The sequence below is a fragment of the Pseudopipra pipra genome, chromosome 1, assembly GCF_036250125.1.
Source record: "Pseudopipra pipra isolate bDixPip1 chromosome 1, bDixPip1.hap1, whole genome shotgun sequence".
Taxonomy (NCBI): Eukaryota; Metazoa; Chordata; class Aves; order Passeriformes; family Pipridae; genus Pseudopipra; species Pseudopipra pipra.
In genome coordinates, this window is record NC_087549.1 from 71535946 (window position 1) to 71563109 (window position 27164).

At 35.3% G+C, this 27164-nt stretch overlaps 1 protein-coding gene across 1 annotated transcript in view; it reads right to left on the reverse strand.

The window, feature by feature from the left end:
• ABCA13 (ATP binding cassette subfamily A member 13) overlaps positions 1-27164 on the reverse strand; it is a 171420-nt gene that overhangs the window by 56697 nt on the left and 87559 nt on the right. Inside the window, exons 36-41 of the mRNA XM_064660769.1 lie at positions 18867-19113; positions 17944-18033; positions 17254-17326; positions 15582-15700; positions 14530-14617; positions 7843-7951 (exon numbers count right to left, since the gene is read on the reverse strand). Of these exons, the coding sequence (XP_064516839.1) occupies positions 7843-7951; positions 14530-14617; positions 15582-15700; positions 17254-17326; positions 17944-18033; positions 18867-19113 (726 nt within the window). The remainder of the gene's footprint in view (positions 1-7842; positions 7952-14529; positions 14618-15581; positions 15701-17253; positions 17327-17943; positions 18034-18866; positions 19114-27164) is intronic.

A 27164-nucleotide genomic window follows, 5' to 3' on the forward strand; every position in this document is an offset into this window, starting at 1 on the left:
CCTGGGAGACCTATAGGCCCTACTGATTCACATCACTTTTCCCAAAATTATGGGACTGGTAAACCTCTCACAGGGTCTGTGGTAGAAAATTATTGCCCATAAAGTGTCCAGAACTTGGGGAGTTTAACACAAATTCAGGAAGGTTCTTCACTATATTCCACTAACTAATCAGGGCTCATCTGAATCATATCCAATTGCTCTATTGCTATTAACTATCTGCTGTATTCAGTGGGAAAAAATGCACTAGGAGAAACAGAGCCATGAATAGCCTGTGCTATTTTCTGTGCAAGTGAATTTATGCTCATAAACTTAGGTTTGCCCACTTGTATGTTTAGGGAACCTAGTCAATGAATTTAATAGAAGAAGATCATCTGCACTACTGAAACCTTTCTAGAAGACCCACAGGGAATTAATGAAACATACAATACATAACAATGACAAAAATACATAAAATACTTTACAAGGAATAATTTCTGCCCAGGAATATTTAATGTCTCTGAAAGTAATCTCTCTCCTGAAATCACCACGGCCTGTCCCTGTGAAGGGTGCAGATCTCAAGAGGAAAGTAACAAAACTTTCAGATTATTGCGTTGGTATTAAACAAAAGACCATACACAGAAATGCACTGCTATAACTCTCTAGTACAGAATAAACAGAGACTGTCAAAAAGAGATAATTGCAGAGGGAAATAAACCCCCGTGACATTAAATAGTATAACGTTTGCTGCAGTACTGTATCATATAATACCTATCAAAAGGCAAATTGAACTGAATGGAGGAGTCACAAAAACTAATCACGTCTTAAAAGTAGGAACCATTTTCTACAGTTAATTTCCACTCAAACTATGTAGTAGAAACAAAGGACTGCATTTTTTTTTTAAATTTACACACACAACTGAAATTAAATTTCCAGGGTTGCTGAATTACAAGTAACCAAAGTATGACTATGCTAAACTAAGTTCAGTTCTATTTAGAATTCAAAATTCTATCAATGCATTACATGTAATACTTGCCTTTCATTCATTATTTTAAACTGTATCAATTAGTCTGGAGCATGAGGGTTTCTGAATTTGCTACTTTTTAGTATAATGATTTCTTCCCTACACCCCCTTGTTAAAAAATAGACGGCTAAATAAAACCAATAAATTGGTTTGTAATTCACAGAAGAAAAAAGTTCCCTTGAACTTAAGAAGTGGGTTATGAACTACCTTCCAATAGCAGAATAAACCAACACAATTAATAATATATGTTATTTCCTAGTATGTGTATTTTTTTAATTAAAAAACTCCCTTCCATGTACTTTTATAACCTATCCTTTCCTAAATTTCTTCTACCCACCTAGACCATCTTTCTTTACATATATCTCTGTCCCAATACAGCTGTTAACATGATGTAAAATGTGCTTATTGATATTTTCTTGCCTTTATATGCCTTTTTACTATGTAAAGCTGCTATAATTAGACTCATTAAGTTGAAAACTAACCACCATCTCTGAGGACTTAAAAACCATAAATGACATATAAACCAAGAAGTTCTAAATTATAAAGCTCCTACTAAAAATATGCTTCTGGTGTTTATGCAAAGGGTTTTTTTTAAGAATTGTACTTGCAAGCCTTGTGTGAACAGCCCTTTGGGCAAATTTTACCAGATCAGTATTCATAAGGGAAAAGCAAGACAGTCAATAACAACAAACATGATATGGTTCAGCACTAACTCTGTCTCCTTCTTTTCATAAATTTCTCAGTAAAAGAGTTATTTCTTCCACATATACAGATTGCCATTATATTCTCCTGATTTAATCATGACCACAATTTTCTCTGATGTCCTACAACTTCCTTTGTCTATGTCCTCAGTATGCAATTGGCCACATTATTTTTACAGTGATCATTTAGGCTTCTTTATGGGCACAGGTGAAAAATTGTGATAGATACCTATTCCAGCCTTTCCTAAACTGTGCATAAGCAATTCAAGAACTAGTAAAATTGTGAATCTGAAGAATCTTATAGTATATTTGGGCTTTAATGTATTCAGAGAATATGTGAACACCATGATGTAAGACTTTCTTAGACCTTTTAACCTTCTCCAATATAAAAATGAAGATTTTCCAAAATGAGAGGCACTAATTCCTTGATTAGAGCAGGTGAAAGGGAGGACGTCTCAAAGAAAGAAACATGTCTGTATACATATTAGTTGATATATATGTGCATGTATAGTTCTGAAAAGGAATGAATTCACATGTAAATCCCAACAGCGAGCACAAGCAGTAAGTTATTTTGGCAATATATTTTCTTAGCTTCCTTTCAGCTATGAAATTTCTTTTCCTTTCTTTTCTCAGTTGTTTTGCCTACAGTTAATTTTAGTGTATTTTTTTTCTTTTTTTCTTCCTCTTTGTTTTTTTTCTTTCATTAAAGTAAAAAGCTCAGTTGTCCTGTCTTGTATTGCTCAATGAAAGATTTAACTTCACAAAACCAAGAACAAGGGCATTTTTACCAGTCCTGCAAGCCCCATTACTGCAGAAAAAAAGAGCAGGAAATAGTCAGTTTAACTATAAATTTCAGGAATAACCCACTTGGGGCCTGGCGGGGGGGGGAGTGTACTTACATCAGAAATGTCACTAGGAGCCCCATGCTATATGCTTAATAGTAGAAAAGGCAATAAATAATTAATTGTACCCTCTTCAGCTTCTCTATGATTTCCCCTTAGTATTCTCCCTTTCAGGCTGAATGATCCTCTTCCTTTCCTTACACTGTTCTTGATTAAACTAATTTTAGACTCTAATGTGTTAAAAAAGCATTCCTAATCTAGTGAAATAAGTTCTTCATAAAATTTTAGAAGCCTTTAGAACATTCTCTGGAATAGAATACTATACTTTTCCATTCTGGATAGAAAAGTTCACAGGAAAAAAGGCATCCACATTAGACATGCTTGATATGAACAACATCCTGCCCTGTTGCCATTCAGGAGCTACATAACCCAAGACAGCTTTCCCCATACCAAAATCTCATTAACTATCTGCAAACAGTACCTTCAAGGCAAACTGCTCTAGATCTTCTATTTCACATCTAAACCATTTGACCATTTTTCAGAAAAAAAAAAGGCACATACAATTTGGCATAACCTTAGAGACTTGGATGTTTCCATCCTGTATATAAAGAGCAGTAGGCATTGGTAGTCCAGTCCACCCCACCTGGGTGAAATTTTCTGCATAAACATGTTACAAAACCTGTGGTTTTTCAGTAAAAGTGATAGGAGCCCAGTAGTAATTTTTCAGTATAGGTTAGAGAGATCTAGAGGGAAAAATCTCAAAGGTCTTCAAGCTTGTATGCTATCACCATAAGTTAGTCATGTACATTTTGTGGTTCTGCACTGTTTTGGGTGTGTCTGAACTTGTCTCTTGGCACGTCTTTGTAAATGGTCTCTTCTGTCATGCTGAGTCTTGAGTATATAGATCAACTTGGATCTGTGCTACTACTTCCAAATATCATGATCACTACAGAATTGAACAGAAGATCAAGGTAAGTTCCTTCATGCCAGACATTTTATTTCAGATTAGAATAAAATATAATAGCATGTATAACGAAAATGGTGATAGTATATATATGTATATATATATATATATATATATATATATATGCTTTTTTACAAGATATTATTTGTGGGAATTTAATATTTATGACAATATTTCTATTTGTATAAAATCAGACATTACTATTTACTGAAAATTACAATTTATATTTTATGAAGAATTTCACAGGCAGCACCACCATTAATGGTTTCTATTTTACTTTCCCCCCACTAACCAGACATGGTTAAGAAGGTTCCACCCAAAGGCCACTTCACAGTCTTCTTTGAAAAGAGGTTTAAAGGTATAATTTGCAAAGCATTCAGGAAACTATATAGGCACTTTCCAACAAAACTCAGCTGAAAATGGGTCTCTTGATTCCTTCAGCTCTTTTGAAGAATTGAATCTGAAATAAATGAGGGTGCTATATGAAGCTTACAATGGGTCTTCGCATGAAAGGTTTCTAAAAAAAATGATGACTTCAATAGGAATACTGAGATGAGGCAGCTATATTGAGACATTTCTGTTCTTTAAGTAATGAAGTAAGAACATTTTTTTGACCACTGTACTTTACAGACACCATTATAGATGGCTACCACTCCTTTTTTCTTTATACTGCCTTACTCTAAGAGGTAGGTAATAGTCCTTCCCCTATACTCCAGTACGATAAACTGTATAAACACTGACTCAACTGTATACAGTTAGGTGTGAAAAATAACATAGTCTTACTTGATCAAAATTTCTGTCCTAGGATTAAAGCAAAAAATATTGCCTTTTAGTTTTATATTCCTCTTATTTCACTGTTCCTTTACCTAATTGTAAGAATGCAGCATTTCAGAAAGAGATTAAATAATACCATTTGTTTAAACTTGAAGACCAGATACAGGTGAAGAGTTTTGACAAAAAACCCAGTACATCTTACCTTTTCTGCTGAAGAGTCTTTCTCACTTTTTTAAAATTTATGAACATGTTCATTTTCATGATCTGCCACTGAATTTATAACCCACTAAAAAACAAAATGCATTTAGTTTCCTTTCCAGCAAAACAGATGAGTTTGATTTTCTTTTTCCCACAACAGAATCACAGACTTGATGATGAAGCTAGAGGTGGCTATCCACATAGTAGAGAAAATGAGATATTTTCATACAAGAAGTATTCCTGAATTGCTGTTCCAAAAGAAATGTCTGATCCATTAGCTGTCATAAACTAACATGAATCAATCTGGCTAACTTCTCTTGCTCCATCTAGTAAATGCACCTCCAGCTGGTGCACACATTTTCTTCAACAACCATACCAGTCTTTACATGAATATTACAAGAAGCAAATATTGTAGTTTTCCAAGCAGCCTCACAGAGAAGCTTCCCAATAATCCCATATAGGGGTGGGGAGAGAAGAGAAATCTCTTCACCTACATTTAAAGGATTTGAAGATTAGATTACGCAATAGGAAAAAGGAAGTATTTTTTATCACCAAATAACTATCACTTCCTGCTCTGCATGCTCAGTATGATCAAGAGTCAGTAACTTGGACTGACAAAACAAAAACAATAATCAAAATTTTTTCACCATTTTTTGAACAGATACAAATCCCTAGGGATATAAATCAGTGCAAGACAGCATATGTCCTCTGTATTTTTGGGTAAAACCTCTTCCTTCAAATTTTCATACAAAATCTTGTCTATATTCCTCCTCACTGCAGAAAAGATATTAGACAAAAGCATTTAGCCTTCTTCTCAGCTCCTTATTATCAAAAGCTATCACAAACTTGGACCAGTGCTACTGATCTCCTGCGAAAGTTACTGCATTTATCCCTCTTGGCAAAGCAGGTAGAACTGCTATAATGACAGAACTGCTATATAGAACATGGTCTATAATGACTCTTCTGTTCTCCAGAGATCTTGGGAGAATGCCTTCTGGGTTCATGTTCAAGAAATATAGACAGGATATAACTGCTAAGTGAAAGAGTTCCTTAGTATTTGTATGAGTATTTAAACAAGTTGTTGACCTCTTTCAAGGTTGCTTTAATGTCATAGCTTCATTGTTACTACTGTGTTTACATCCATGGCAATGCTCTACTCTATTGTAGCAAGCTTCTCGCAGCAAAGCAAGATTTATTTTTCTGTGAAGGAAGAAAAGACCATGTCCTAACAGTCCCTTTTCAGTGGTCAAATTATTTTTATGTTTTACTTAAAAGTAATTCAGAAGCTCTGGTTCTGTTGACAGGAAAAAGGTATTCTGTGAGATTACTTAGTACTAATGTGAGTCAGAACTACAAAGCTACTTTTCTGTAACATCCTAACAAGCTACCTTACAGCAATTTCCAACAATATTCTGGAACTGACCTTGCATATAAACAGAGTTTGGAAGAAGAAAAAAAAAATAAATAACAATAGATTTCAGTGTTGAGACATAGTATGTGGTCTTCTGACTTCTAATTTATGGGACTACATACAACAATCTTACTAACAAAAGCATATTAATAGTTCTTCTCCATCAGAGTAGTATCCTTAAATAAATGATAGCTAAAAGGCAAAGTGAACTGAGCTTAAGTGCCCCATATGGCACTGGAAAACTGTTGAGGTTTTGTTAGAAATAAAATATGCAAATGTATTTCTCTCTGCACAAAAAATACATATATATATACAGGTGTGTGTACACACACATGTATATAAATATATGTACACAAACATACACATACACACAGATAGATAGGTAGGTAATTTGACCTCTCTTCCTAAGATTTCTATGACAGGTCCCTCTGCATTATGCCTCAAAGGCATGATCAATCCATTTTTATTGCACTTCTCCAATAGATATACACATAAATAAACTGCTCTCTAGTTCTTCAACTCTACTTCCACAGACAACTAACATATTCTGCCACACGATTATATAATGAACCCATAGTAGTACAGATGCCAGTTCAAGACTTCAAATATTTCTTAAGCACTGTTTTGCTTACTGTGTTTCTGTGTTGTCTAACAACATAAAACTCTTCTGCAGTCCTTGGGACAACTATAATTTTCTCTGACTGTAATAAGGATGGCAAACCATGATTCTCCATGATAGATATAAAAGTGAGGGTACTTAAATATATAGGTCACAGAATGGGATACCTAATGCTACATTAAAAAAGCTAGGCATCAGTACTATGCATGAAGTGAAGGAAAAGTTGATTAAAAATTGATTTCTGTTAAAGATACTCATTAAAATACCTGATTTCACTTCATTCAAACTTTCTGTGGAAACACATTACCTTTGATCCGTTCTCATAATTCATTTTGAAAAATAAAACCGCAGTCATCTTGAAAGCAAGCAATTACTCTTTTTTTCATTGACATTCCGGAAAGTTTTCTTAATGAATTTCTATATTCAGATGCTCGAGATTCCTTCCCTATTTTCACTGATTTTGTTTTCTTTCTTCTTTCTTTATTATAAACACACTGAAAATCATTTTACCATTACAGACAGCCATCCTGCCTTTTCAAAAACTCTTAAAAATTGGACATAAGTTATTTTTAAATTTCTCTAAATCAAATTCCTCTTTAACAGAATCTTAAGAATGAAGGGAAATGAAATGAACAGAAGTTAACCTGAACTGTCCAACCCAGATTTCAAACTAGATTTCAACATCCTAAAAGTTCACTTGTGTTAGCAGTTGAGACTTTGGCTGCAGTCATTTTTTTAAAAGTCAGTTCATAAAATTTTTATTTTAACTAGTTCTTATAAAGTTCAGGCATATCTGAATCAGAGAATGTATATGTCGAATGTATTAATGGCTCTTTTGTTATGTACAATAATAAGATATAGCAGCCTCTCTTGTTCCTTGAGTAACAGGGTGTCTATGAAATATGATAATGCAGTGTAAATTTACAGAATAATCTAGATTTACCCAAGATATTTATATTGGGAGATAAAGTGTCAAAGAAGTTTTAAATCCATACTGTATTACATGTTAATCATCCAATTTAAGCAAGCTCTAGCAACAGTTTCACAGGTACTAACATCTCATGAGTAGCAAACCAATTTACACTTGTTCCACAGAAATGTCTTTGTAAAAAACTCATATGGCATATGAGCTTTAAAATCAAATTTTACCTTACTGTCTACTATATTCTTTACACAAACTTTCTGTGTAATTAAAATTTCCACTTTCCAATCCTTCCAAGAAATGGGACTCTGCAATCCCACTTTATACTGTGAAAAATTTTCATTCGTAAAATTATTTTAGTTTGGTTCTACCTTTTAAAACATATGAAAAAATACAAAGAAAAACTATTACCATACTCTCTCCAATCCACATTAGGAGGTAAATTCATCCACAGAATGAAGTTATTTAGTTCATTTAAGTAGGATGGCAGCAAATGGAAACCTTTTTGGTTATACCACACCTGGAAGCAAGAATGGAAATTGTAAATCAAAAATAAGTTGAATTTGAATGCTGATCGGAAAGCTCACATACCTTTAAGAATTGGATAAATATATTTAATTCTCCTGTTATGACATCTATTTATACAAGAAAGTGAACTAGGCAGAACAGAACGAGTTAATTTGCACAGATCTTTCAACAGGGTACCACAGTTTCTTTTGTATTGTTGGAGCTGTACACCACAGAATGTTTATTATAAATGGAGATTCTTTGATTTCGTGGAACACTGTGTCCTCCTTCCTTTACGTACATTTGAGTGAAAAAATAGAGGACGAGCAATGTGAAAATAACACTTGCCTGTTTAATTGTAAATACAAAAAAGATTAATAAAACCAGTGCTAAATGTGGAAAAATCATTGAAATTGAATTATCTAAATAATATCTGCACATGACACACAACATAGAACATCTAGAAACAGAATATCCCAGAAAATGAGGAAAGGAAAGAATCAAGAAGGCACCGTTTACGAGGTGAGTATGAAAGTATGCCATAAGGGACAAAGCTGCCTCCACCTTCAACAAGCAAGTATCAGTGGTTTGTTAAGCATGGAGGAAATTTATACAGACAAATTTTAAGGCAGATAAGGCAAGCAAGTATCTCTGAGGAACACAGGAAAACAATTCTTTTGTAATATATACTTTATCCTCAAATCATGCAGAACCATCCTGACTTGACAAATATACTCTTAATTCACACTTCTATGTGCTAGAATAATTGCTGAGAGCTTGATATGTCCCAAAAGTTTGAACTAAGGTTTGAACTTTCCTTTGCAGTTAGAAATCAATTCTATTTATGTCCCCCATTACTGTTAATCATAATGCCTTTGAACCTACATTATCCATACTGAAAACTAAGTCAAATTACTATGTATGTTTATTTTCAGTTTTAGTGATGTTTAAAACTATCTGATTATTATCCATTCTTCACAGCATAGCAACCTTTCATCTCCTCTTTTTGTTTATACAGTTGAAGAACTTTTAACCTTTCCGTCTGATATCAGCTATTTGTTCTCTGCATTTTTAACATCCTAAGTTGATGCTGAGCAATTCTCACTGTGTGTCTCAATTCCGAATCTTACTGCAAAGTGAACTGGATTTAATATAGGTTTTCATTGCCTTAACACTCCTATTCTAGGATTTGAGTTTCCTCAGATCCTTTCTAAAATTACTATCTACACAGTTACCTCTTGGAAACTTCCATAAAGATTCTTTTATCATCACTCTGATGATCTTCTCGTTTACTTGCAGATAATTCTGCCTTTTTTTTTTCCTTATACTATTCAACTACCACCCCTACTTGGACACTAGTTTGAGATTTTGCTTTTTTTTCTTACATGTTCTCCTCTATATTTCCTAGTAAAGGCTGTCTAATCTTCAGTCATGTTTGCCTTTCTTAATAATTATTGTCCTCTGATTTATTCTCTTGACTTGCTTGGATCTCCACATTTTTATGAGGTAAGGTTTACAATGCTCCAATTCTCCATTCTATTTTCTGACGTCTATCCTAGATCATGCTTCAAAGCACCACTCTGAGCTCCACTGTCATTTCTCCCATCTCTCACCCTTGAATCTTCTTTGCCAGAAGTGTTATTAGTCATTATCAAAAAATTTAGCAGCTTTGATCTGCCACTGCTCTTGCTTGCATTACCTTTCACATTTTCTACTCTTCTTTATGTTGTCTTCATAACTGCTTGAAATCTCAACAGCATCTTACAATCATAGAATTATAATATCATTGGGCTTGAAAGAGACCTTTAAGACCTAACAGTAACACTAAACCACATCACCCAGGACCAGATCCAGACTCCTCTTAAATACCTCCACTGCCTTCTTGGGGAACCTATGTCAATGCCTGACCACCCTAACAGTGAAAAAATTGTTCCTAATGTCTAGTCTGAGTCTCCTCTCTAACAGCTTAGGGTCATTATCTCTAGTCTTCTCACTGCAGGCATGGTGGAAGAGACCAGTCCCCCACCTCACTACAACCTCTTTTCAGGTAGTGTAGAGAGCGACGAAGTTCCCCCAGGCCTCCTCTTCTTGAGACTAAACAAACCCAGCTCTCTCAGTTATTTCTCATAGGACATGTTTTCTAGGCCTTTCACGAGCCTTGCTGCCCTTCACTGGACACACTCCAGCATCTCAATAACCTTTTTAAAGTGAGTGAAGCCAGGTAACACCTGAAAAGCGAAGTTAAGCAATATAAAGAGTTAAGCACAAAATGTAGAAGCAAGCTTTAGCAAGGCACATAGAATTTAGCATTAGGAAAGCGGAGATAATAAATTCACTGAGGTACAGGTCACTCTGACACATAAGAACATAAACATGAACAGAAAATGCTAGCACACACAAAAAGAGACATATGGGGAGGAAACCAAAGAGATAAAGAGAGGGACATGCCAAGAAATTAGGTATTGGTGCCAAATACCGAAACTCTCTGCCAAATTCATAAGGAAGCTACCCAAATTAGGGAAGGTTCAAAAGTTTAGGAGGATGATGATGAAAAGGACATGAGGTTCATGATGAAGGAAGACCGGAACTCCCACCGAAGTTCTCCCCAAATTAAGGACCACGCCTCTAACTCCGCCTCAACTCCACCTGTTATGAATATTAAAGGTAGATGTTGCAATGTAATGAATATTCATAATATATGATGTAATTGCTTAGCAAGAAGTGTATAAAAGTTGGATTGTGTGTTTCTCGAGTTGGAGCAGTTTGTCCAGGGCGACCTGGCTGCTCCCCGGCCGTGAAATAAATACCTCCTGCTTATAGACTGAAATTCTGTCTCTGAGCAGTTTCTCCGCGCCTTGTTTTGGGGCATAAAATTGGCATCATGAGGGACCCAGAACTGGACACAGCACTCAAGGTGTGGCCTCACCAATGCCAGGTACAGGGGGATGATCGCTATTCTTGATACAGGCCAAGATGCCGTTGGCCTTCTTGGCCACCTGAGCACACTGCTGGCTCATGTTGAGCTGGAGGTCAACTGCACCCCCAAGTCCCTTTCTGCCGAATGGATCTCAAGCCACTCCACCCATTCAAGCCGTGAGCAGCCACTTTTTCTAGGAGGATGCTGTGGGAGACGATGTTCAATCACTTTTTCATAAAAGGAGGTCAAGCTGGTCAAGTAGGACCTGTCTTTTGTAAATCCATTTGGCTGGGCTTGATCCCCTGGTCATCCTGCATGTATCATATAATGGCACTCAAATGTCTCAAACTCTTATGTCCCCACATTTAAAGAAAAGAAAAAAGAAACCCCAAAGTTTTTCCCCCTTTACAAAGTCATACAAAACTCCTTTGTTCTTCTCCAGTTCAGTTCCCACAAATTATTACACAAAATAGATCTCCCACTCATTAATGAAAAGGAGAGTTCTTTAAAAAAATTGTAGTGAAAGAAAACCTAAGTGTCCTGAGAAAAATTGAAAATCTTTGCACTGCAGAATCTCCTGTGCAAATAGCAACCAGAGCAAAGACACACAAACAAGTGACCAAGGGTAACCAGTCTTTTTCACACCCCCACATATCCATCTCTTTCTATCCTTTTAAAAAAGATTTATGCCAAATAGAAAGCTATATGTACGCACATAATGAAACTCCACTGCAATTGTGTTCATTGTATTGAAAAGAAAGACAATTAAGAAAACATTAAAGCAAAACTCTGACAACACATCCTCATTTAATTGAAGCAGGGGAAAGGTCTTGAGTATTCAGAGAACAACTTATAATAATGCAGCCAATATTCAAATGAATATTCAAAAAATACAATAGAGTATTGTGTGCAACAATACATTTCAATATCCAACATGTTAATTAGAATTCTTCCTTCAAGTTGCATTATGTAACTGAATCAAACCACCAGGAAATAACCAAATTGAAGCTGGATATTTAATTTATTATAATGTGGCAAAAGAGATATTTGAGGTTGTTCACTTCATCAGAAGATACATTTAAGCTCTTTCTTCTAAAGATTTGTGTCCTATTCAAAATTGTTCGCAAAGGTAAAATATAAAAAAATGGAAATATATTCATTTCAGCTGAAATATCTTTCATATTTCTTGTGTACCACGCAGGTGATTAATTATTACAGAAGGCAGAAAGGAGCTGAGCAATGAAAAAATATATATATCAAGGTAATTAATTTTTATTTTCACTATTCCCTATTCTATCCATGGCTGAGAAAATTCCTTCCCAAGGAAAAACACAACCCCTCACCACATCAGATAGAAGTTCTGTGAAGTTGTGTTTTAGATCATTATGTAACATTTTACTTGCCGTTAATATTCCAGCATAAAGCTAGACTGACATTTCAACCAACAAATGGCATATCAAGAAAAAAGGATGAGAAGGAGCAGAGAAATCCCTAAGCATTGCTGAACCAGATTCAGGACAGATATTAGACAGGAGAGATGTAACTTCCTCTGGACACTTATTCAATTACTGTACAGTAAAGCCTCAAGTCCTAACATTTGGGACTGGAAAAATACACTCTTCAGAATGCCACATGAACGGTACAAATAGCCTTTCAGGAGTGTTTAAAATTAATACATGTTCTTCCTATATTTTGTTATGTTATAAAAAATAGCGACTGAAATCATTAATGAATAATTTTTGCCCATATTACCAAAGGAAACCAAAGACTATGTAGTCATGAAAATACAAAAAATTTGAGGGGTTGTGCTTTTGCTACATAGCACTGACCATCAATAAATGCCAATAATCAATGGTTTTAATGAGCTACATTTGTTGTGTGCACATATACAGATTCTTTGTGTCCATGCATGTAGCATGTATGTAGTATATGCAGCATGGTATGGCTAGGTACAGTAAAATAGGTATTGAATAAGTGTTTATAATTTGAACAGGAAAAATTGTTGGCTTTTTGAGTAGAGGAAAACAATGTATATTCAGAAATTTTCTAAAATGAAGTGAATTTTACAGTAATTCTCTTCAAATGTAAATTTCTCATTTTCTTTCGTACCAGTCTATGTAAATGGTACATTTACTGTCTCATGAACAAGCCTGAAAGGTCAAAGTAAAAGTCTGGTCATTAATTACTGAAAGGTTAATACAATAGTTTGACATTGTATCATTTGAAAGACACTTCCAAGAGGTATTTTAGATAACACATTGCCCTTTATAAATTTACTCCACTATTTTCTTTGGATCTGAAATATGAAGCTTACTTACTAAGAGTGTAACTATAATTTATCCCTGTCCTGATGGCAGGTGGAGCTCTATGCCAAATACATTAAAAAAAAAAAAAAAAGGACCCTGACAAGAACCATTACAATTTACCAACAACCTGTAAAACTTCAAATTTTTAATGAAGGATTGATGGAACTGGAGTTCAAAGCTGTAAGAAATATGGGGTAGAAGAGAGATTACACATGATCAAAATGAAAATATATATATATATATTAGGGTATGTATGTAAAACAGGGAGATTTTTAACAAAATTACATGGTAAAGACATTGGAAACAGGCAGCAATTTTGCAAAACTAAATGTAAAATGATATTGGATTGGAAAATATTTGTATGTTGTTTCAACTCTTTGTCCCAAAATGGATTTTGGGACAGAGGTTATTTACACAGTACTATTTTTTTTTTCATAAGAGCATATACAATCTATATTCCCATAAAACATATTAAGGGCAGAAGAATCTTTCTTTCATATTCTAATCTGGAACTTGGAAAGTCCACAGCTTCCTCTTAACAAATCTTGTTTGCCTTGAATAAAAAAGTAGAAACCCCTCACCTACATGCATCAATATTCCTCCAAGACTGCTGTTCCTCTACTCTTAACGCATCTGCATTTGAGCGGATCTCAAAAGTCAGAAAAGAAGGATTACTCTAAGCACAATTGAAATAAAGAGTTTTTTCTTGAGGCCTTTTGGCATGCAGTGTAGAGCTACAGTATCTCCATACTGTGAAAGCTTGGGATGACACCTGGAGGCTAACAGGCACTTATCAATGCAGGAGATTCTGTTTTCCTTGGAATGCTTTAGAAAGCTTCTTTTGAGAAAAGGGTAGCATATTTGTTATGCAGAAGTAGCTACTCCTAGAAGACATCTTTACTGTCAGGAGGAGAGAGAAATGTGGGAAAGTATTCCTTGCAGGCATGGAAAAAGCACCAATAACAACTCATTTTCATGATGTTCAATGTACTTTTGTCAATTCTGACATAAGCTTTTTATAGAAAACAAACAAAAAGAAAAATCTGGGCTGACTACCTAAAAAAAGTTTTAAAGGTGAGCTAAGTTAGACTCTGAAATGAGTTCATGGGAAAAACAAACAAACAAACAAGTAAACAACAAAAGTTTGATCATTTGACTCATTTAAAAGTGTTTCTCAGAACACAGGAGAATACTTCAAGAATTATGAACAGAGATGTAGGCTGTCATAGACAGAGTGACTTTCTCCCAGTTTTTAAGTTCAAGGATTGTATGTAATGACTTATTATTTGTTAAGTACTGTGAAGTCTGGAGCCTGAATAAGTAAGCAATACATACATACAGATGTGCACATATACGTGCAAACCTTACCTTAGCCAGAGGCTGAGATCTGGTTTTATTCAGTTTCGTATCTTGAAGTTCAAGTGCCTTCCTCCCTCCAAAAGACCAACCACCATATCTAGTAGTAGAAAATAAAGTAACAAAAAGTTACCTGCGTTAAGCTTCCCAGTCTTTTCTTGCAAGGGTAAAGCGGGGATAGCTGCATTAGTGCTTTATTTTTCAACTGAAAATAAAACTTCACCCCCACAAACCCCTTCCCCGTTAAAAAGGAGGGGGTCAATATTCTCTTGAGTCAGGTGAACATTATTGTCTCATTTCCAACAAAGGGATTTCCTTAGATAAGAATTCGTGCTTTCTGAAAGCTGAATTCCCTGAGCAACAGAAGGGATCGTGAGTAAGGGAGGTATTACTGACTTCCAGAAGCATCGTATTAAGCTTGATTTCTTCCTATTTCATTCATATTCTAGCTCAGATCTTTCCTCCTAAGAGGTTTAACTCTATATCAAATCAGATGCACTCTTTTTTAGTGCATAAAGTGGCTAACACATTCTTCTCCTTGATAAAATCATACATGGTCTAGTATTTGCGCTTACATCATAGGCAGTGGTTGAGCTGTAAAGGCACATAAGTAAACTTCAAAATACAGTAGATAACCTGTGGCTGCTGTCACAGAATATGAAGTATTGCCAGCAGCATACCAGTCGTTTTTACTTCAAAGAAAATATTAAATGGAGCATATCCACCTCTATTGATTGAGTCTCTGAGGAATGGAAATTATATCGTTCACCTGATTTAGATATGCATCTCTGAGATGTTGAAATAAGTCTGTTATGTGGCAAGAAAAGCCAGAGTATGCCTAGAGGCCATCACCATGCAACTGCTGCAGGAAGTTCCGAGAATTGACCGTGGAGGGAGTTTCATCGTACCTTGAAAGGTAGCTTGACTCTATGCCTTGATAACAACCAACGGATAAAGGCAACTACCCCTTGTATTCTCAGTGATATAGGTCTATGCTTTGGATCAAGAAGGACTGTGGGGTTTATACACAAAGGATAAGAAAAGGCTAGATATTTTAAGGTTACCTTGTTTTGTTGGAAGGCCTCACTAAATACTCCTCCACAAGGAACCCTGAAAGATTATACAAAATATGTCCTTTCTTGTTCTTTACATAGGGAGCAGAGGTATTGAAACTCGGGCACATCTGAAAAACAGTATATATAAAATAAGTAAAGCACTCTTAAAAATCAGTGGCACTACATTTGGTCATAATTTTTGATTTTTGTGTAGATTTTACAGAATTTCTTTTCAACTGGATTTGCCTTTCTCAGTGTTGACAGCTTTTCAATAAATTATGTATAGTTTTATGTTTATAAGGTATCTCAAATGACTGTGTCGCCTATATGTTAGATCTACCTTTGATTTCTCTTACAACCCTGTCAGTCAGTTTTGTTTTGAAAACATCAAAACTTGTATGTGTTTAGAAAGGTTTACAGCAATGGAAAAGGCAAGACTGCTACTTATTTGTTGTGCCTGAGAAGAAACATAAAAAAGGCACCAGGTAAGTATGAGATGAAAGTAAAATTATAATTAGTGTTATATGTTTCTAAAAATTTCATTGATGGACTGCAGAAAAGAATAAAGGAAGATGTCTTCTAATGATTCAGTGGGATACTCTCAAAACCAAAGAAAAGGAGGCAGATAATATGATCAGTTATCTTGGAAGCCTTATAAAGTGTATTATGTATATCAAACAAAAGTTTTTAATGCTTATTTGACATCTCAACCCTACAGAAATTAAAAACTCACTCTCAGAGATTGCTCTTCCATAGGTCCTAGATACAGGTTCTGCCTCCACTCTCAAGTGACTTCTCTCCTTTGAGCTTTCATGGTTAATAGGCCTCTCCCTATGTGAGTTCCCATTCTTATTTTATTCAATCTTCTTGTATGTTAAGTATACATCTCATTAGTATTAGAGGCAAAGTTATTCCTTGTCCAGAAAAGCAAAAAATTAGTTCCCTTCTTCCACTTTTCTCAAAATTCTATTGCTATAGTTCATACACAACTCTAAATAGTTATATCTTTATGAGAGAAAGAAGTTATTTGATAGGATGGTCCCATTCAGAGAAATACATTTGTCACCTCAGACACAGCTTAACATTCTTGTTCATTACTCAACTCAGAACAAGTCAGGAGGAAAACTCACCAGTCAAGAAGGTAAGAAATTAATTATATTTTTTTAAAAAATCCTTTATTTTCTTGAAGGCTGTTTTATTTTCAAATACAAAACCCAATACAAAACTAAATTCTAAATATTAATCTCATTCATGTATAAATTGCCTGGTGCATTCAAGCAGATAGGATCACCCTCATTTCCCTTGGAAGTACGTAGTCTTCCTATTATTATGGAAGTGTTATGTTTTAACCTTGTTTTACAAGTTTTTGGTTTTTTGCAATGTCTTATAATGTACTTAAAGTGAAGTTGCATCTTCCGAAAATAGTTCAGCCATCTCTGATCCTGGTTTTTCAGATACATATATATAAACAAGAAAATTATGTGAGCTCTTTCCCTGAAGGCTTCAGAACATGTAGCTCAAACATTAGATGAAATAGAGGGAAATCTCCTATCATAACAAAGCAGGGTTCTGAGGCTTTATTGCTTCATTCTTTTCTCTAGCCCTTCTCAGCAGCCAAGGATTAGAAATAATATCCACTTACATATTTTTTACATACATAAGTAAATATAAAATGACCTACCTCCTGTCCAGCTACACATCCACATGAGTCCTGGGGTGGCGTATTTTCCATCTGCCAACATGAATTATTTTTTCTAATGCAAATAAATATAAAAAAAGAACAACCATTAAATGAAAGGAATAGATTACTTAACAGGAGAAACCCACAGAGTAATGAGAAGATCTGGCATCCTGAAAACCTTCTTAGTATTTTATCACAGTGGTAGCTGTATCTAAGTGATGTAAATTGTACTCATTTGTATCAAAGTGGATTTACTAAAAATATTTCATTTGTATCAAAGTGGATTCACTTAAAATATTATATAAGCATCAAATGAGCTGCATGCCTTGTATTTGTAGCAATAACAAAAGCATGGTCAACACTGCATTCCTAAATTTGGAAATCTAGAATACTCCCTAAAAGATATTCTCCTTATTGTCTAATCTTCCTTCTTATGGACACTACACTTGATCAAAATCCTCCTGAAATCAATCAGAAAGCTGTCACTGACTTTTAAGCTATTGGGATCAGACCTTTAGCAATGAAACCTACTTGTACTCTGTACCTGGATACTGGTTACTTCATCAGAACAGATTTGTCATTAACCCCATGCTGCCAAGAAAAGTTTAAGGTAATCCACATTGCACAGAAAAAAAATATTGAATTTACAATATTTACAATTAAGGAAGTAGTTACGTTATTCACAAGTACCGTTGTTGTGAATGCATGCACGTGTGGTTCCAATCAGAGAAATAACCCAGTAGAACTTGAGAAAGGTTTTCTAAGTTATCATCTTCAGTGCTGCTCAAAGTGGGCCGTGGGGGTAAGGAATAGAGGAGAAGGGAAAAAAAAAAGAAAAAGAAATAAAGGCATGTCAATACGTCTAACTCTATTATAAAATCCATGCATAGGAAACATACCAGAATTATATAATTTCAAACCACTGTATGTGAACATGTAAAGAAAATCCAATAACAATTATGGCTAAACAAATAAGGTCTCCCCATGACCATCTTTCTCTTTATAAACATGCATTCCTAACAGCTAGCATGGTTTAAGTGCTTTTATGTTTCATTCATTTGTTTAAATGCAAACGGTATCATGTTATGTTTATCTGTATATTTGCCCAGTAGAAAAAGTGATCTACTTGTGATATGCACTCAATATAGATTAGTTCAGAGCTGAGCTATAGATACTATACCTTAAAAATAAATAAATAATCTAATTGGTTTCAAAGCTGAACATATAGAAACTAGATTGAGTAAGAAGGGCATCAGGCTTTGCTAATACTGTGTTATAATGAAGCATGCAAAGGCTTGTTCAAATACACATGTGCATTCACATATAAATGGTCATGGCTGGTATTGATTTGAGTTCAAACTTGTCCAAAGTCTTTGCCCTTTCCTACAGAAAATCCTTTGCCTTTCTATTGTAATAAACTATAAAAGTGTAAGTCATGGCTAGGTTTCACGAACGAAGATTTAGGAGAAGTGTAAGTAAACACCTGAAAAAAACCCGCACAACTATTGTAAAAAGTAACCTATCATTCTTTCTAGAATACAAATAGTCTTTAAAATACGAGAACTCAAGGTCACAGAACCCTGGACACTGAAGGTGCCAGATAAGCCCCTTACCTAAAGAAGGATTCTGCATTGTCATAAAGGTTTGGTGTCATCTTGAGAGAAGGATAATCAATAGCCAGCGGCTTCACATTAAACAAGGCCATTGCCAGTGCAACAAAGAGGACAGGCAGCAGCACATTTGAGAGGTTTCCTCTCCAGTCACGCCTAATGTGGTGAAACCTCTTCATCAGAAGAGCAACACTCTGTGGGAGAACAAGATGGGCTCCACACACACTTGCAGCCCTTGTAAGTGAGATATCTGAGACAAAAAAAGAAGAAAAGGCAATAAAGCAACCTTTTGACAAACAAGGAAAATCAAATTAAACTTTCCTGTTCTACATTTTCAAATATAGAACACAACAGTCTTTTTGATAGAATAAAACAAAATTACATAAACCAACGATGTTATCCTGGAATGAATACCATATCCCCATCACCCCCCACCCCCAAGTATAACTAATTAACACATTAACTATTCCTATAAGGGAAGACAGATATTCAGTGAACACATCTCTACAGCTCCTTGTACACAGCCAAAAGTGGACTGAACACCTATTTTCCCTAGGACCTATGGTCCTTGCACTGGCACAACTGTTCCTTGTGCATTGCCACCTTTGCTCCCAGACAAATTACTCTGACAAACATGGCCTGTATTAGCTCTAAGGTCTTGATACACCCTGATCTGAATCAGTAGTAACTTTTCCACAGAAATTTCAGTAGTCATCTTCAGAGTAGGTAATGGAGTACAACAGATGACCATGTATTCTCATAAAAGCATTCCTTCTATTTCTTTGGTCATATTGGACTGATAAAATTTTCTTGTTAGTCAATGCAGTTTTCACAATTCCAGCTCATGGGCTGTCCTTCACGTTCTCATGGGAGTGTGTCCACAGCTTATTACAATCTCAGCAGTCAATCACTTTCCTGATAGACACTCCCTTAATTTCATTTTATCATTCTTTGTTAGATAATCGTGAATCACACCAATCAGTTTGCCTCCATTTTAGTCCCTAAAGCCTTCTAGATATGTGCAGGCTATTACCAAATTCTCTTGCTTATGGCCTTGCCCGACTGAATGTCCTTCAGCCTCTTTCCTTCCTCACAGCATAACAGTGTCTGGTAGATTTACTAGCACAAGTATCTGCACAGTAGCAAGACTGAATAGCCTCTTTATCATAGTGTTCAAAGTCATTCTATAGTTTATGAGCCGTTGTGATTTGCCTCTTACTACCTTCCCTTCTATATGTATTGAGACCACTCTAACCAGCATTGCCATGTTCCATGTTGGAACAACCACTCTCAAGTAACCTCAAATTAATTCTCCTTCCCTTAGCACACTTTTTTTGCCGATTTACTTGAATTTTAATCCCAGACCCTTTATATTGTTTTAACAGAGAAGTTTTAGCCAAACAGGGGCAAACAGGATAAAATAACCATGGACATTGATCAAAACTGCTAAAATTCTGTATTCATTTCTCCAGGTAAATACAGGTTAATCATCCTCAGTCTCTGGGAAGGTTACAGCTCAAATTCTCCAGAAAATAACATCCAGGATATGAAAAATAAAAAATATCTGGGAATAAGCATGGTAAGTTTGAACTGTGTCACCTGAGAGCTCAGCATGAATACCAGAATGGTTCAAGTGAATGAAGTAAGAGCAGTATTTATTCTTTTAATTCTGCAACCAAATTATGTTTCCTTTTTTTTCCCCAGAAAATCCCATAGAACAGGAACTCTCTTTAAGCAGTTCTAACCATGGCCATATCTTGCTAATTTGACAGCTAACACAAATGGGATTTAAGATTTTGAATCTCTGTGGAGATAAAAAGCAGCTACAGAATTCAAATTCTGGTTCAACATTCAAGTGCCATAATCAAGAAGGGTTACATTTTAGGCTTGGAACTTGTTTGTTCTGTAAGTTGGACTAGTAGGAGGAGACACTCTTATTAAAAGAAGTATTTTTTTGAAGCAAACTTCTTATGAATGTAGTAAGTTCTTCACATTAGTATGGTAAGACTCCACACAGTTGCCAAAAGAGAGAAATTGAGACAACTTGGAGGCAAAACGATTTTCAAGATATGAGAGCTTTTAGAATAAAACACATCCAGTAAGTGTTTCCAACTGAGCATCCCTGAAATTGTAAAGTATACCATATCTTATTTATCAAAGTAGCAAAATGCCAGAAAAGAAGCACAGAATGAGACACTTTCTGTAGTCCCAGACCTGTTCATAGAACATGAGCATGAAATGTAAAGGAAAGATGCTTCCAAATATTTGACCCCTTGAATCTCTGAAAGACAACTATGACAGCTACTTGCTGGGGGCAGAAAGGGAAATCAGAACTGCCATTCATTCTTTTTTCTTGACAAACAGAGGAGAGAGAAATTATAACAAATTAATTCAGATTGCAATCTGAAGGGAAACTCTCATCATGAATATAAATAATTGTCCATTTTGTCCAGTATCCTGACTTTTACTCAATATTCATAATGCAAACAAGCCAAGACACGTCCCAGTATGTTGCAATAAACTATTACAGTGGAAGTATATGTTTGTTTCAGGCCCTTCTTTTTTTAAAAGTGATTTGTCTCTTCTAAAACCTCATATGTTTGTTGTTTAAAAATCGGATTGAAAAAGGTGACAAATGTCTTCCTGAATTATCTTAAATTTCCATCTTTGTGACCTTGAATTCTGTCATATCTTTCTGTTTCAGGTAAAAACCAAAAGTCTTGTTTATCTGTTTTGAATTTATTCTATTTGATGACACTGGATGGGCTCTTAAATCTTGCTTTAGGAGACAGGTTATAGAAGTTTCCAATCCATCTTCTGCATAAATAATCTCAACCTTTCAGTCTCCTCTTATAAAAATCTTTACAGTTCTAATCAACCTCACCACTTGTCTCAAGCCCTCTTATATTACTACTGTATCAGTCTCAAGATATATTGCATTCAATACTGATGTCTATCCAATGTGGAAACTCTACTGATTTGATAGCATTATGCATTCTTGTACTGACCCGCTTGTTTTCTTTATGCATTACACCATTTTTCCCTGACTGCAGCCACACTGTGAAAAGTAGCACTGGATTTTTCATAACTGACTCAATATGGTTTTTAACATTCCCAAGGTATTAAATCACTCTTTCAACTAGAACCTACAGAATTAATTTTTGCTTCATAAAGCTTGTAAGTATTTCACTACCTACATTTGGTGTGTATGTCAGGATGCATAAAAACAGCATACATTTATTGGAAAACAGTTTCTGATTATCACTGATAATCACAAAGGTGAGAAGACAAGACCAGCTGACCTCTCTGTTATGAAGTCAATTTTTATGCAGAAAGCTTATGAAAATATCCTCATTAATAATTTAGATCATAGAATTAAAAATCTGACCCAACTTTTAGAAGCTGTCTTGCTTGACTTACAATTGCAATTATCCACTAGAAATGCAATTATGTTCACAATTAAGTTGTACTTCCTAACTCATCCAGACTCTCCTTTGTATTATGGAAGAGATTTTTGCTGTTTTCTGATTCATATAGGTTAATATCAGGTACAGGGAAACAGAACAAGTCCTAAAATCTAGAAACCGAGATTTTAAAAATCCTTACGTATAGACTGCTCTAGAATTAGGAGCAGAACCAGTTATTGTAAAAGTCTCTAACTGGGTATTAGATGGTCCTGTTCTCCTGCTTTTTGCACTTCTAGAAAGCAATGTAATTATAATCTTTTTTTTCATGATGCATTAGGAAAAATGGGCTATGCAATGGTCATGTTAGCAGCTGGGAGTAAATATTTTCAATTCTACTTCTGTCATTTTGGCATTTAGACATGTCATTTAGAGGAAGTCTAAATTTTGGGAAGATAATCCTGGAACTGAAATACCCTGGTGAAACAGCTGAGCTAGCTCACATGAAACTGGTTACATTAGGATGTAATACATATTTATTAGCTTTCCAGAAGTTTTGCGCCAACAAGTAGTTCTAAGATGAGCTAGTGATCTGACATCTTTCTGCACTTCAGCATATGCTATACTGACATAGAGTCAGTGCTAGCCCATCAATTTGTGCACAACATTCCATTAGAAGGTATAAAAGTGTCCTTTCTCTTCTTATACATTTGTCTACGCTTTATAAGAATTACCATAATATTGATTTTGTTTACAGGAGGATTTTGTACAGTTTACTAGGTAAACTTGATCGGAGTCCATATCTGAATCTACTTTTTCTACAGCCATTCAACATCAGAGTATGCTGCTGCAAAGATCTACAAAACAGGACAGATTTTTAGTGTAAGAAAAAAATCTAAATCAAGGTCTTTACTTTCTTTCCAGGCATAACATAGCCTCGTTCACATTATGAATATCATCCTTTAATTCAAGAACTTGCATTTTCTCAAAATTAGAACATACTATAGGTATGAACAATAGAAAAATAGATGAGCACCACTGAATGCAAGGTAAATGTTTCTTAAAAATGATATAAACTTGATTAAAACTAAAAGAATTAGAATCTAATTTTCCCTTCCTTTACATGTTCACAGACATTCACAACTACTTACAGCAGACATTATAATTCTATTAATGAAGTATCAATTTAGGTATCTGAAATGCCCAAATAAGACATAAAGAAGGTAAGCCAGACACTTGAATTCACATATAGATAGTACTGAAGCATATGCAGATTTTCCTGACTGTTTTACCTGTCTACTTAATTCAAGAATACTCAGTCTCATACCAGTGCAAAAAGCCATTAAGCTTTGTCATCACTTATATCAAAATAACAGAAAATATTCTAAAAATATAAATGCCACATCATGCAATGGCACCTCATGAGTGGTAGTAAATAAGAATTTTAGAACAGATGTGCACCACAGTCACATTTTAAGTGTAAATTTGGGGAAGCAAGAGAGTCCAAATGGCATTTAGCAAGTAAATAAAATAGTTAGAAAGACAGTGAACCAAGACTTCTGCTTTTAATTTATGGACCTGTTTTATAACCTTACCTTCCCTAATCTATTTGTCTGTTTTATCTACTCATTGCATTCAACCTTAAAACTAGACTGCAAGCTGTCAAAGGTAGTGAGGATTTGGGTTTTTTATCCTTACTATTAGTCTGTAGGGTGCCTGAAACAACAGGGCTCAACTTTAGATTGGGTTTCCAAGGTACTGTGGCTAGTATAATAAACTATAATAGCTACTGCAGTGGCTAGGAAAAAACAACCTTGCTGCTGCTGAAGTGTTAGCTGATGTCAAAACACCCCTTGTTGTTTTTACTAGTATGGAAGTGGGTAGGCATGTAGCCATAACAGACACTTGACTGAGCATATATTTTTTTCAGAATGTAACATTTCTAGGTTATAAAACCACTGTAATAACTTTCAATGAAGGAAATTAATTTTCTATTACAAAATAGTCTGTTTTCTTGCCTTCTTCAGTCATAAGCACACAAATAGTGCATGACCATAAAGAAATAGGCAAAAATGGTGCTGCCTTCCTACCCATGACCCTACAGACACCACGGAGAACCAAATAGGGTTGTTACGCTGACACCCAAGCTGATCAGATGAATGGTCACCTAACCTAGTCTGGGCCTGATGGAAGAGGAGGATACATTGCTGAATGCACTGTTCCCATAATTCATAAATAGAAGGTTTCAAATATTTCTATAGCTGTGATGCATAAAACAATCTCTGTTGTTACATTTCCATGTTTTCTTCCACTTTGCCCTGATTTATATCTCATCTCTACATTTTAGTTGGGATTTTTGCCAACTTAAACTGAAAAAGAAGCTGGAACTAAACACCAAGATTTGTGTGGTGAACTCTGCTATGGCCAGGGCACCTTCATCATTATGAGATGGGCATATTCTTTGGAAACAAACAAACAAAAAAAAAGGCAAATATTCAGCCAGGTGGACAGATTCGTATCATGCCTTGGAAAGGAAAATTGCTGCAGTGTTGGGAACCCTAAGTTTTTGATTCTAAGCTTCTGCATTATTAACTTGCAACATTTACAACTATGCTAATTTAATTTCACAGGAGATAATTTTCCAAACAGATATCCTTTTATTGTAGTACTATCTCCCCTGCAGGGATGCACCTGCAATGAATTGCTACATATAGGAGGGGGCAAGTGAAGGAAGAATTGAAAAATAGTCACGAAATGGTGGCTACAAAATGGAAGCCTATTTGCATCTTCTGTCTGTATTCTTTAAAAGTATAAAAGTAGAGGAGAAACACAGTCTATCAGAATTGCAAAAAAAAAATCCCAACTGATTTCATATATATCTATATGCTGATCTCAGACTTGGCCAAGAGAAAGAATACATTTGTGTATGCACAGGCAAACAACCATCATACATCTCCTGCACTAAAATAAACCCTCTCATTACAATAAGCAGCACACTTACTGAGGTTGGTTCCTTTTCTTTCTAGAAGTGTAAATCAATACTCAGAAAGCTGTTAGATTTCAACCCACTGAATTCAACCTGTAGATTCAGGTTACAACATTTAAAGATTGAATCCAATGCAGACAATAGGGCTACAATCCTCAGCGCTTTTCCTGTGTTTGGTGAAAAATGAGTGAAAGAGCAGAACAACAATAAAATCTAAATGTTCTCTCTATCACAGCCCATAACATTACATGTGAGACAATGCAAGGAAGCATTTTCAAACTAGACAGATTACATGTAGCAAGGGTCAAAAGAACTATAGATTCAAACCAGGTGTTCTCAAGTACTTCCCACTGGTAACTTGCTTCTCGGAAAGGGGACTTGTAAGTAGCAGCTGTCCAGTTTTGTACTGCAGATGACTTCTGTCATGCAGCTGCTCAGTTTGGAGTGAGTGGCCTTTGGAGACACTGTATACAGCACTCTGGAACAAGCCTCCTGGAATCACTCAGAGAAAACTCAGAGAGCAAATGGAGCAAACCCTTTCAGCAGGGCACAGATTTCACCCTGATAGACAAGGACATTCTGAGCCACTGTAATTTTTAGAATTTGTGCAAGTATTACCTTAACACGAACAAAGTACTTTGTCTAAAATATTGCAGTTTCTGTAATAAAGAATATTTTTAGACTAATAATAATCAAGAGTATTTTGATGCTACCTCTACTGGAGTTATTCTATTAATAATAAAATCATATCAAAGTTTGTGCAGGGAAACAATTCAAAACTGAAAGTTCTGCAGGAGGCATGTTTTATTCAAACCTGCAACTATAGCAAGCAATTGAAAAATGCGTTTGATGAATAATCTCTTTCCTCAGGCATTCTGTATCTCATAAATAGTGGTATTAAACAGCTTCAAGGATCTTGATTAACAGAGCCAACTGCTTCATTTTTTCTAATGCTTCCAATGGATATGGTAACCTAAATAAACTGCAGAATAGATCAAGAGATAGATAGAAAGAGAAAAATGTGGCTAAAAATTCCCATCTATACAAAAGTCCAACAACACGTCTATTCATCATGAAGTCCCACTTATATTTCAAATCAGGAATTAACCAGCAACAGTGTAATATACAAGTCTTATCAAGGTATCACCTTGTGACTGGCATAAGTTTGTCGTATGAAGGGCTGGCAAAAAGAAGTGCAGTCCTAAGTGCTGGTTGCTCAGTATACTGCCCTTCATACTGAATCTACTTTGGATGTTGTCCCTGTAACTCCTATACCAGCTTTTTTGTTAGTTTTGAGAAATGAAAAAAATGTAGTCCTGCAGAATGTTGCTAGTATTGAGAAAACAGATGTGTGAATATTGATAAAGTCTTTGTGGGATTTTGTAACACAAAAGAAATATTTTAGTTACAGAGCAGAGAGAACAATTTCACAAAAGGAGATACTTTTGAGTACTCACCAGACAGGTGAAAATCTAGATTCAAGCAGAAGCACCAGTCTCAAAGAGAGTCTTACTAGCACAACTAAGATGTGTAACACACCTTCTACATTCATATGGTATTTACTCATTAAATGAAGCAAGGTGTTAAGAAGATTCCTTGAAGCCCCTTCCCTAAGCTGTGTTCCATTTCAGAATGAAAAGTAAGTATCCTTACCCTTGAAAAGCATTTCTTAAAAAAAATTGTCATTTACATTACTTACAAAATTGAAGCTAAAGTATCTGTATTTGCTGGTGCCACAGCACTAATAAAGCAAAACTAGGTTATAAAGAGGTTTATGTGCATGTGTGTAAATACACACATGCTATTTACATCTGTAAAAATATGTAAACATACGCAGACCCAGACACACCTTGAAAAAACCCTATAAAATAGGTACTCGACCTGTAAGCTAAAGCAAGGCAAGAGAACAGC